Source organism: Equus asinus, chromosome X (genome assembly GCF_041296235.1).
Source record: "Equus asinus isolate D_3611 breed Donkey chromosome X, EquAss-T2T_v2, whole genome shotgun sequence".
NCBI lineage: Eukaryota > Metazoa > Chordata > Mammalia > Perissodactyla > Equidae > Equus > Equus asinus.
The window spans coordinates 654,322-667,500 of NC_091820.1; the positions used below are offsets into that span (position 1 = coordinate 654,322).

The following is a 13,179-nucleotide window of genomic DNA, read 5'->3' on the forward strand; positions in this document are numbered from 1 at the left end:
TTTCTGCCAATGGGATGAAGGGGCCCACTTGGCGTAGAAATAGTCGCCGAGAAGATAGATGCGGCTTTTTAAACATTTTATCCGATCGAGGTCACATCAGTTTATAGCGTGGTGTCCTTTCGGGGGGACATTATTATATATTATTATATATCCATTTCTCTGTAGGCGGCGTCATATTCATCACCAATAGCCGAGTTTTTATCTGTCACCCCTTGTGCCCACCCGTAACCCCGTTCCCCTCTGGTCACCACTCATCTGTTCTCTTGGTCCGTGTGTTAGTTTATCTTCCACATACGAGTGAAATCATACAGAGTTTGTCTTTCCCTATCTGGCTTATTCCACTTAACATCATTCCCTCAGGGTCCATCCGTGTTGTTGCAAACGGGACGATGTTATCCTTTTTCAGGGCTGAGTAGTATTCCATTGTATCGGTTCTGCTGCTCTGGGGGCATTAAACACGCATCTGGCTGGTGTGTCATCAGCCCATTTTTTTTTCCTGCTTGTAGGGTTCTTGGAATAGATCGCGTTGCACAAAGCACAGAGTCCCCATCTCCCAGGCAGGCGGCACAGACTCGCCCCGAGGTGCACGGATTTTCTTCACCTCCTGCCAACGTCAGATCTGGAGGCCCAGTGCATCCGTCAGGGGGACCTAGGTGTCTCTGTTCCATCGGGCCCCATCCACGAGTGCAGCAACGTTTCTCTCCCGCTCTCCTGAAGGCCTCGGAGAGCCGGCCGCTGGTCCGGGTGTCACCCCTTCACGTCAGCAGCCAGGCTGCCTTCCCGAGTCAGGGAATGACCCGGCTTTCAGACACGCGTCAACCCTACGCCGCCCGGGAGGAATTTGGGCTTCTCCAAATTTTAAGGTCACGGCAGACAGAAGTGTCAGATTCAGTTCTGAATTGCGGGGTTTTTTTTTTTTTCCTCCTTGAGGAAGATTGGCAGCGAGAGACAGGATTTTAGAAATCCTCCCGGCTCTTTGCACAGAATTTTTTTGGTCAAAGTGTTTCTGCGTTCTGGGCCGTGTTCGTTTACGGACGTGCCAGGGACGGGGAGGGATTATAAAAACAGAAAGCGGAATGAAAAACCCCTGAAAACCCCTGTTTTGGGGAGATAAGAACTCGATTCCGGCTCCGGACGCAGAATCGTCATCATTATCCTCATTTCAATAAAAACGGCCGGCTAAGCCGCTTACCCTCATTGAAATTCCTGAGATCTTCATTCATTCTGGGTGTTTGGCTCAAAAATGAGTAAGTTTATCTGGTTCTTTTCCCAAGGGGTGAAGCCTGATGGGGGAGTATGACAACTTATTTTTTTTTGAAGAAGAAGATTGGCCCTGAGCTAACATCTGCTGCCAATCCTCCTGTTTTTTTTTTTTTTTTTTTTTGCTGAGGAAGACTGGCCCTGAGCTAACATCTGCTGCCAATCCTCCTTTTTTTTTGTTTTGCTGAGGAAGACTGGCCCTGAGCTAACATCGTGCCCATCTTTCTCTACTTTATCTGTGGGACGCCTACCGCAGCATGGCGTGACAAGCGGTGCCATGTCCCCACCCAGGATCTGAACCCGTGAACCCCAGGCCGCTGAAGCGGAACGTGCGAACTTAACCACTGCGCCACAGGGCCAGCCCCCCTCCCTCTTTCAAATAAGGTCGCCTGGTGGGAAACAAACAGCAAGTGAGACGCCCACGACCGGGTCCCCCGCTTCTCAGCTAAATTGCACGTAGGACGGAGCTGGACGGGACGTGAAGACTGACAAGACTCCTGGACTCACGCGGCCCCATCTTTGGACGGAAGTCCAGGCTGCTGTCCCTCATGATGTGGCCATAAAACCCTAAATACCGCATGGCTCTTAAGAAATATTTTCTAATTGCCGGAATCGAATGTCTTCAGACGTCTCCATTCGAGGGGAAATGAGGACTTTCGGGGCGCTTTGCAATTTGTGCCATTTTGGGAAATCGGTGAATTTTTTAAAATGCAAGTATACGGCCAGTGGACGAGCTGGAATTAATATGGTCCTTGTGGAAATGAGGCTTGTCTTCTCTGGGTCCCAGAAGGCAGGGTCTGTGTGCGATCAACAACCTGAATGGCGGTGCATGGTGAAGTTTCAAGGGTGTGCACCCACCCAGGGCCGTTCATTAGTCATGTTAGAGCAATGCTTGGGGCCAGCCTGGTGGCGGAGTGGTTAAATTTGCACACTCCACTTTGGTGGCCCTGGGTTCAAGGTTCAGATTCTGGGTGTGCACCTACATGCCGCTATGCTGTGGTGGTGTCCCGCAGAGAAGAACTAGAAGGACTTACAACTAGGATATACCAGTACGTCCTGGGGCTTTGGGGAGGAAAAAAAAAAAGAGGAAAATTGGCAAGTGATGTTAGCTCAGGGCCAATCTTCCTCACCAAAAAAAAAAAAAAAAAAGAGGAAGATTGGCAAGTGATGTTAGCTCAGGGCCAATCTTCTTCAACAAAAAAAAAAACAGAGAGAGAGGAAAATTGGCAAGCAATTAGACTCTTTGTTCCTGCAACGATTGTCACCGGGCGATGGCACAGCAGGACCCTGGCATCGTCGAGGTGGGAGCCGTGTTCTGAAAGTTTAATGCGTCCGCTGGAACTCAGCAAGCCCTTCATCCGCTCTGGCTGGTGTTTCTACAGTCAGGCTCCTTTTGCTGCCCGTCGCGGACCTTGTCAGTGACTTGGTGCAAGGAGGAGGCTGGGAGAGCAGCGTTCCCATGGTGCTTTGCAAGAGGCACCTTAGCCATCGTGCAAGCAGGCTGTGCCGCCTGCTCAGAGGGTTTCCCCATAAACAGAGATTCGTGAGCCCCTGGATGTGGGCACGCTCTTCCAAAAATCTGTGTCCTGACTTTTTTCAGGTTTCTCATCACACGCATGTTCATTGCCGAGTTCGATCCTGCAGCCTTGCTGCGAATTACTTGAATTAATTATTATTTCCCTCTTCTGAGACGTTTAGCTTGTGTATTTGTCTCCCCGGGGCGCCGGAACAAACTGCCCCAAGCTGGGTGGCTGGAAACAACAGGAATTTATTCTTTCTCATTTTTGCAGAGAGATTTGGAGTCATATATATATATATATATATAAAATATATGTCTACATTGTAATACATATGTAATATAATTGTAATACACTGTATGACTGTATAACTGTAATGCATACAATTGTATGTATTACATGCAACTGTAATATATGCATATATATTGTTACAACTGTATGCATTACAATTATACAATGTATTATAACAAATGGTTACAATATACACGTATATACGTATATTACCCATGTAATACAATGTAAACATATATAAATGCAATAGATACATAAGCTCTATTCGCTATTACTTTATGAGCACAATTACTACTACCACTATTGCAACCGCTACTACAATTATTGCTAGTACTACCACCAATGTTACGACAACAATTAGTACTGCAACAATTACTGCTACTACTACTCTTATGACTACTACTCTAGTACCAGTGCTACGGTTGCAACCGCTGCTACAACTATTGTTACTGTAACAATTAGCGCTACTACTACAACTACAGCCATGACTGCTACTACAAAGACTACCACGGCTGCGAGTATTACCACCATTATTATGACTGCCACGACTGCTGTCACCACAACAATTGTGACTACCACGACGACTGCTCTTCCTAGTACCACACCTGCTGCAGTCATTATTCTTCCTCCTACTACAACTGTGAGTACTAGTACGACTTGTATGAGTGCTACAACTGTGACGACTACTGCTGCAGATGCTCCTTCGAGTTACACCACCATAACTACGGCTGCTACGACTGTTCCTATAATGATTGGAAGTCCTACAACTCGTGCCACTATTGTGACTATTGCTCCTGCAATGACAATTACTACTCCTACTATTACTACTCCTACTCCTACTCCTACTAACTACAATGACAATTACTACTCCTGCTATTACTACTCCTGCTCCTACTACTACTAGCTACCACAATGACAGTTACTACTCCTACTATTACTACTCCTACTCCTACTCCTACTAACTACAATGACAATTACTACTCCTGCTATTACTACTCCTCCTACTGCTACTACTACTACTAGCTACTACAATGACAGTTACTACTCCTACTATTACTACTCCTACTCCTACTCCTACTAACTACAATGACAATTACTACTCCTACTATTACTACTCCTCCTACTGCTACTACTACTACTAGCTACTACAATGACAGTTACTACTCCTACTATTACTACTCCTCCTACTGCTACTACTACTACTAACTACTACAATGACAATTACTACTCCTGCTATTACTACTCCTCCTACTGCTACTACTACTACTAGCTACCACAATGACAGTTACTACTCCTACTATTACTACTCCTGCTCCTACTACTACTAACTACTACAATGACAATTACTACTCCTACTATTACTACTCCTGCTCCTACTACTACTAGCTACCACAATGACAGTTACTACTCCTACTATTACTACTCCTGCTCCTCCTACTACTAACTACAATGACAATTACTACTCCTACTATTACTACTCCTGCTCCTACTACTACTAGCTACCACAATGACAGTTACTACTCCTACTATTACTACTCCTGCTCCTCCTACTACTAACTACAATGACAATTACTACTCCTACTATTACTACTCCTCCTACTGCTACTACTACTACTAGCTACCACAATGACAGTTACTACTCCTACTATTACTACTCCTACTCCTACTCCTACTAACTACAATGACAATTACTACTCCTGCTATTACTCCTACAACTCCTCCTCCTCCTACTACTACCACTCGTCTTGATCACGGTTCCACTTTCTAACTACTGAGTAGGGTCCTCCTTGAGGTAAAGGGACGACGCTGAAATTTCTGAAATCACAAAAGATGAGACATTTCAGCCGAGTTGCGGACGCCGGGTTCCCACCATCGCTCGCCTCGGGCCTCTTTCTCGAAGAAGCACAATTTTTGGCGGCACGCGCCAGGTAAAGGGATTTTCAGCAAATAGTCTAATTCTTAAAAAGACTTTCCATATTCTAAATTTTGACGTGGAACGGCATTTCCCACGCTCGGAGGAGCACCAAATCGAACCGATTTCGATCGACTAATCTCGTTTTCGTCCCTCAGAGAAGGAATACGCAAACCGTTTGGTCCCCAAGTCAGAAAATCCCCGTTAAAGGTATTGGTTCCTGTCCCACACGGCGTGATGGATCCGAACACGGGTTTGAGCCGGGTGCCCCCTGAGTTTAGCAAAAATATTTGAGACTTATAATGTCTCACTCTTGGTTTTTTTTTTTTTTGATGTTTTTTGAAGGCTGGATTAAGAAGAAAGCCTCTTGACATCGTCTGACGGCTCTGGAGGCGAGAATCGAGACCGTGACCCAAAACAGCCTGATTTAGGGGAGAAATCTATTTCCGGGCAATATTCACTCGTTTATGTAGAAATCGGTTTCCCATCTGCCAGGTGACTTTCCAGCCCTGCACGATGATGGAGTGAAACAGAGTGACTATTTGTGGAATTTTATTTTATCGTTTTTTTTTTTTTGGACAAGTTCCACCACCATGTCCAGAACTCGTTCTCTTTCCAGTTTTCACTGAGAACTCCGCATATCGTCACTTTTCAGTTTTTACGTCTGACAATACTCATCTTCTGTCATTTCTATAATGATCGCTTCCGACCCCTCGATCCCAAATTCCTTGAGAGAAAATGCTCCTTCTCACAAGTTGGATTTCGGAAATTATCTCAATATCGCTATTTTCCTCTTATTTGGCTTCTCCCCCCAGCGTTTTATGCTTTCCTCTGCATGCCGGAAACATTCTCTCATTGTCGGTTTTCTGTTTTCCCAAAATCTGATTTCTCAGAGTGCAAACTGCCCACATCGATATTTTTAACTCAGCAGTCATGGTATTTTTTTTCTATTTTGTGCAGACCATTTTATGTCAGTTTGCTCATTTCTTAGAATCCAATGTTCCAATTTCCTCTGAATCTTGGAAATCTTATGTATCATATATATATATTTTTTTTTTAACTAAAATCTGTTCTTCCTTTTTCAATAACTCTGGTTTGTGTTTTGCTCTGTTTTATGCTGAGCCACGTCCAGCTAACACCCTTCCACGTTTTGGGTATCGGAGCGCCATCCCCAAGCTGCTTTTCAGGGTGGACACTGATTTCCCCCTGTTTGAACAGCCGGTCGTTTTAATTGGAGTTTGGACCTGAAGGGAGGAGTCATAATCTTGACAAGAATTTGCCCTCGGGAAGAGCCTTGGCGGACGGGCAGCGACTTGTGGAGACAAGATGGTGGGAGACGACACGAGGAAGGAGGGAGCGTCTGCAGAAACGGGAGGCAGTGAGCGCGGGCCATGAGAGTATTCAGTCCACGCCAAATGGTCTTAGAGGAGCACGAAATACGAAGGACCTTTTGGGGCGGAACAAATGTCTCCATAGACGTTTTGGACAGGACCAAGTATGACCAGACATGAAGGACTTATTGATGTGGATCAAATGTGGACAGGACCAGATTTCAAGGACCTTTGGTGTAGACCCAATACATCATGGACCAAGTGTCTCATGGACGCTCTGGACGGGACCAGATTTCAAGGACCTTTGGTGTAGACCAGATGTATCATGGACCAAGTGTCTCATGGACGCTCTGGACGGGACCAGATTTCAAGGACCTTTGGTGTAGACCAGATGTATCATGGACCAAGTGTCTCATGGATGCTCTGGACGGGACCAGATTTCAAGGACCTTTGGTGTAGACCAGATGTATCATGGACCAAGCATCTCATGGATGTTCTGGACGGGACCAAATTTCAAGGACCTTTGGTGTAGACCAGATGTATCATGGACCAAGTGTCTTATGGACCTTCTGGACGGGACCAGATTTCAAGGACCTTTGGTGTAGACCAGATGTATCATGGACCAAGTGTCTTATGGATGTTCTGGATGGGACCAGATTTCTAGGACTTTCATTGTGGACCCAACAGATCATGGACCAAGCGTCTCATGGACGTTCTGGACGGGACCAAATTTCCAGGACCTTTGGTGTAGACCAGATGTATCATGGACCAAGCGTCTCATGGACCTTCTGGACGGGACCAGATTTCAAGGACCTTTGGTGTAGACCAGATGTATCATGGACCAAGTGTCTCATGGACGCTCTGGACGGGACCAGATTTCAAGGACCTTTGGTGTAGACCAGATGTATCATGGACCAAGCGTCTCATGGACGTTCTGGACGGGACCAGATTTCAAGGACCTTTGGTGTAGACCAGATGTATCATGGACCAAGTGTCTCATGGACGCTCTGGACGGGACCAGATTTCAAGGACCTTTGGTGTAGACCAGATATATCATGGACCAAGTGTCTCATGGACGCTCTGGACGGGACCAGATTTCAAGGACCTTTGGTGTAGACCAGATATATCATGGACCAAGTGTCTCATGGACGCTCTGGATGGGACCAGATTTCAAGGACCTTTGGTGTAGACCAGATGTATCATGGACCAAGCGTCTCATGGACGTTCTGGACGGGACCAGATTTCAAGGACCTTTGGTGTAGACCAGGTATATCATGGACCAAGTGTCTCATGGACGCTCTGGACGGGACCAGATTTCAAGGACCTTTGGTGTAGACCAGATATATCATGGACCAAGTGTCTCATGGACGCTCTGGACGGGACCAGATTTCAAGGACCTTTGGTGTAGACCAGATGTATCATGGACCAAGCGTCTCATGGACGTTCTGGACGGGACCAGATTTCAAGGACCTTTGGTGTAGACCAGGTATATCATGGACCAAGTGTCTCATGGACGCTCTGGACGGGACCAGATTTCAAGGACCTTTGGTGTAGACCAGATGTATCATGGACCAAGCGTCTCATGGACGCTCTGGACGGGACCAGATTTCAAGGACCTTTGGTGTAGACCAGATGTATCATGGACCAAGTGTCTCATGGACCTTCTGGACGGGACCAGATTTCAAGGACCTTTGGTGTAGACCAGATGTATCATGGACCAAGTGTCTCATGGACGCTCTGGACGGGACCAGATTTCAAGGACCTTTGGTGTAGACCAGATGTATCATGGACCAAGTGTCTCATGGACGCTCTGGACGGGACCAAATGTCCCATCAAGATGATGGGAGCCCCAGATGACCAAGACACAGAGTGCCGGGGACGACTCTTGTTTTTGCTGGTTCCAAAGGCAGCCAGATGGCCTGTCTTCTGGGGGAACGACCCCATTTCTCTCTGCAAAGACTTCCTCCGCCATTAATCATGTCGGGTGTGCAGGATCTACAGTTGGTTGCTCCGACATTCTACAGCCACCCGCTGTCCCCATGAAGTCTGTCGGTGTCTGCCGAAAGGATCCCGTTGGCGCGTGGGCGACAAGAACGCAGTTGGTGCTCATGCTTCTCCGACTATGACCAGAGATGGGTCAACTGGGGCGTGAACCGGTGGGAGGACAATTCACCAGCAGACCCCCACCTGGATGGGAGGGTGCGAGATGGCTTGAAAATAGCTCCTTGCCCTCCGGGTTCATCTTGGGAACCACCCGCATCGGAATGGTCCTATTTCAACGTCAAGGAGTCAACCATCAGGCCCCACCGGGGAGGTCTTCGTCCCTCACCCCAAACAGCTCCCCTTGCTGCATAGACAGGGTGTGTTGTAGGATGTTCCCAATGTGCAAAGATTTCATTTCCAAATCAGGGCAGATTCTGAGGTTCCGGGTGGATGTGAATGATGGCGAGGGGTGGGGGGGGGACACTCTTGACCCTAGCGTTGTAATGCACTTACCTAACATTTCTGCTTTTTTTCTGTTTTTTTTTCCCCTCCATATTTGGTTCTTCCAATGACTAAGTAGTTGTATAAATGGAATAAATAACTGAATAGTTGCAGAAATGGAACAAATAATTGTAGAAATGGAATAATAATAATTGTATAACTGAAATAATTGTATACTTGTATAAATGGAATAATTGAATAGTTGTAGAAATGGAATAAATAATTGAATAGTTGCAGGAATGGCATAAATAATTGAATAGTTGTAGGAATGGAATAAGTAATTGAATAGTTGTAGAAATGGAACAAATAATTGAATAGTTGCAGAAGTGGAATAAATAATTGAATAGTTGTAGAAACGGAATAAATAACTGAATAGTTGCAGAAATGGAATAAATAACTGAATAATTGCATAAATGGAATAAATAATTGAATAGTTGCAGAAGTGGAATAAATAGCTGAATAATTGTAGAAATGGAATAAATAACCGAATAGTTGTAGAAATGGAATAAATAATTGAATAGTTGCAGAAGTGGAATAAATAGCTGAATAATTGTAGAAATGGAATAAATAAGTGAATAGTTGTAGAAATGGAATAAATAACTGAATAATTGGAGAAATGGAATAAATAATTGAATAGTTGCAGAAGTGGAATAAATAACTGAATAATTGCATAAGTGGAATAAATAACCGAATAGTTGTAGAGATGGAATCAGTGACTACCATCGCTGTGTCCGACCGTGTTTTCAACAGGAGATGTGAGGAAGAAACCCGGGCGCCCCGTGGAGTGGGTGGTCCCGGGCAGCCTCGTCTCGGCACGAGCGCAGGAGGATGCGGGTGAGCGGGACGGGAACGGTGGGGGTGTGTGACGCTCAGGGGACGGGTGGCCTTCTGTCCTGCATTCGCCCACCATGACGGTCTCGGGGGGAGGACGTATATATATATATGGTGTGTGTATATATATGGTGTGTGTATATATATATATGGTGTATATATGGTGTGTGTGTATATATATGGTGTATATATATGGTGTATATATATATGGTGTGTGTATATATATGGTGTATATATGGTGTGTGTATATATATATATGGTGTATATATATGGTGTATATATATATGGTGTGTGTATATATATGGTGTATATATGGTGTATATATATATATATGGTGTATATATGTGGTGTATATATATGGTGTATATATGGTGTATATATGGTGTGTGTATATATATGGTGTGTGTATATATATATATGGTGTATATATATGGTGTATATATATATGGTGTGTGTATATATATGGTGTATATATGGTGTATATATATATATGGTGTATATATGTGGTGTATATATATGGTGTATATATGGTGTATATATGGTGTGTGTATATATATGGTGTATATATATGGTGTATATATGGTGTGTGTGTATATATATGGTGTATATATATGGTGTATATATATGGTGTATATATATGGTGTATATATATGGTGTATATATGGTGTGTGTGTATATATATGGTGTATATATGGTGTATATATATGGTGTATATATATGGTGTATATATATGGTGTATATATATATGGTGTGTGTATATATATGGTGTATATATGGTGTATATATATATATATGGTGTATATATGTGGTGTATATATATGGTGTATATATGGTGTATATATGGTGTGTGTATATATATGGTGTATATATATGGTGTATATATGGTGTGTGTGTATATATATGGTGTATATATATGGTGTATATATATGGTGTATATATATGGTGTATATATATGGTGTATATATATGGTGTATATATATGGTGTATATATATGGTGTATATATATATGGTGTGTGTATATATATGGTGTATATATGGTGTATATATATATATATGGTGTATATATGTGGTGTATATATATGGTGTATATATGGTGTATATATGGTGTGTGTATATATATGGTGTGTGTATATATATATATGGTGTATATATATGGTGTATATATATATGGTGTGTGTATATATATGGTGTATATATGGTGTATATATATATATGGTGTATATATGTGGTGTATATATATGGTGTATATATGGTGTATATATGGTGTGTGTATATATATGGTGTATATATATGGTGTATATATGGTGTGTGTGTATATATATGGTGTATATATATGGTGTATATATATGGTGTATATATATATGGTGTGTGTATATATATGGTGTATATATGGTGTATATATATATATATGGTGTATATATGTGGTGTATATATATGGTGTATATATGGTGTATATATGGTGTGTGTATATATATGGTGTATATATGGTGTGTGTGTATATATATGGTGTATATATATGGTGTATATATATATGGTGTGTGTATATATATGGTGTATATATGGTGTGTGTATATATATATATGGTGTATATATATGGTGTATATATATATGGTGTGTGTATATATATGGTGTATATATGGTGTATATATATATATATGGTGTATATATGTGGTGTATATATATGGTGTATATATGGTGTATATATGGTGTGTGTATATATATGGTGTGTGTATATATATATATGGTGTATATATATGGTGTATATATATATGGTGTGTGTATATATATGGTGTATATATGGTGTATATATATATATGGTGTATATATGTGGTGTATATATATGGTGTATATATGGTGTATATATGGTGTGTGTATATATATGGTGTATATATATGGTGTATATATGGTGTGTGTGTATATATATGGTGTATATATATGGTGTATATATATGGTGTATATATGGTGTGTGTGTATATATATGGTGTATATATATGGTGTATATATATGGTGTATATATATGGTGTATATATATGGTGTATATATATGGTGTATATATATGGTGTATATATGGTGTGTGTGTATATATATGGTGTATATATATGGTGTATATATATGGTGTATATATGGTGTGTGTATATATATGGTGTATATATATGGTGTATATATGGTGTGTGTGTATATATATGGTGTATATATGGTGTATATATATGGTGTATATATATGGTGTATATATATGGTGTATATATATATGGTGTGTGTATATATATGGTGTATATATGGTGTATATATATATATATGGTGTATATATGTGGTGTATATATATGGTGTATATATGGTGTATATATGGTGTGTGTATATATATGGTGTATATATATGGTGTATATATGGTGTGTGTGTATATATATGGTGTATATATATGGTGTATATATATGGTGTATATATGGTGTGTGTGTATATATATGGTGTATATATATGGTGTATATATATGGTGTATATATATGGTGTATATATATGGTGTATATATATGGTGTATATATATGGTGTATATATGGTGTGTGTGTATATATATGGTGTATATATATGGTGTATATATATGGTGTATATATATGGTGTATATATGGTGTGTGTATATATATGGTGTATATATATGGTGTATATATGGTGTGTGTGTATATATATGGTGTATATATGGTGTATATATATGGTGTATATATATGGTGTATATATATATGGTGTGTGTATATATATGGTGTATATATGGTGTATATATATATATATGGTGTATATATGTGGTGTATATATATGGTGTATATATGGTGTATATATGGTGTGTGTATATATATGGTGTATATATATGGTGTATATATGGTGTGTGTATATATATGGTGTATATATGGTGTGTGTATATATATATATGGTGTATATATATATGGTGTATATATGGTGTGTGTATATATATATAAATACCAAATATATATATGGTATAAACGCACACAATGGAATATTACTCAGCCATAAAAAAGACAAAATCATGACACTCGCAACAACATGGAAGGACCTGGAGGGTATTACGCTGAGTGAAATAAGTCAGACGGAGAAGGACAAACCCCACATGATTTCAGTCATATGGGGAAGATAAGAAACATACAGATAAAGAGAACAGATTAGTGATTACCAGACAGGAAGGACCTATGGGAAGAGTAAAACGGGTGATGGGGCACCAGCGTAGGGTGACGGAGAAAAACTAGACTATTGGTGGTGAACACGATGCCGTCTATACGGAAACTGATGTATAATAATGAAAAAAAAAAAAAAAAGAAGAAGACCACGTGGGTAGTTAGAGACGGATAGCTGGGAAAATTTTAATGGAACAAAGTTTGCTATCGGCAGCCCAGACTTGGAGAGCGGGAATTGACGCTCCATCTGCTTGAGGGTGGAATGTCGACCCAATTATCCACTCTTCCCCTGCAGTATGAACCTTTTCAGTCACATATTTATAGCCGTATGGGTCGACGGCTATTTATTTCATACATTGGGTGATAATGCAACGCTA

The 13,179-nt window shown here is 41.3% G+C and overlaps 1 protein-coding gene across 5 annotated transcripts in view; it reads left to right on the plus strand.

Annotated features, from left to right (window-relative positions):
- ASMT (acetylserotonin O-methyltransferase) overlaps window positions 1–13,179 on the plus strand; it is a 44,853-nt gene that overhangs the window by 23,116 nt on the left and 8,558 nt on the right. For 2 of the 5 annotated variants that reach the window (XM_070501949.1, XM_070501950.1), the window contains exon 9: window positions 507–3,571. The exons of 2 other annotated variants lie outside the window; for them this stretch is intronic. In XM_070501949.1, coding sequence (XP_070358050.1) covers window positions 507–960 — 454 coding nt within the window. In that variant the 3' untranslated portion in view covers window positions 961–3,571. Of the gene's footprint in view, window positions 1–506; window positions 3,572–9,545; window positions 9,630–13,179 lie in introns of those variants that run through there. One more of the 5 variants, XM_070501952.1, reaches the window with a different exon arrangement.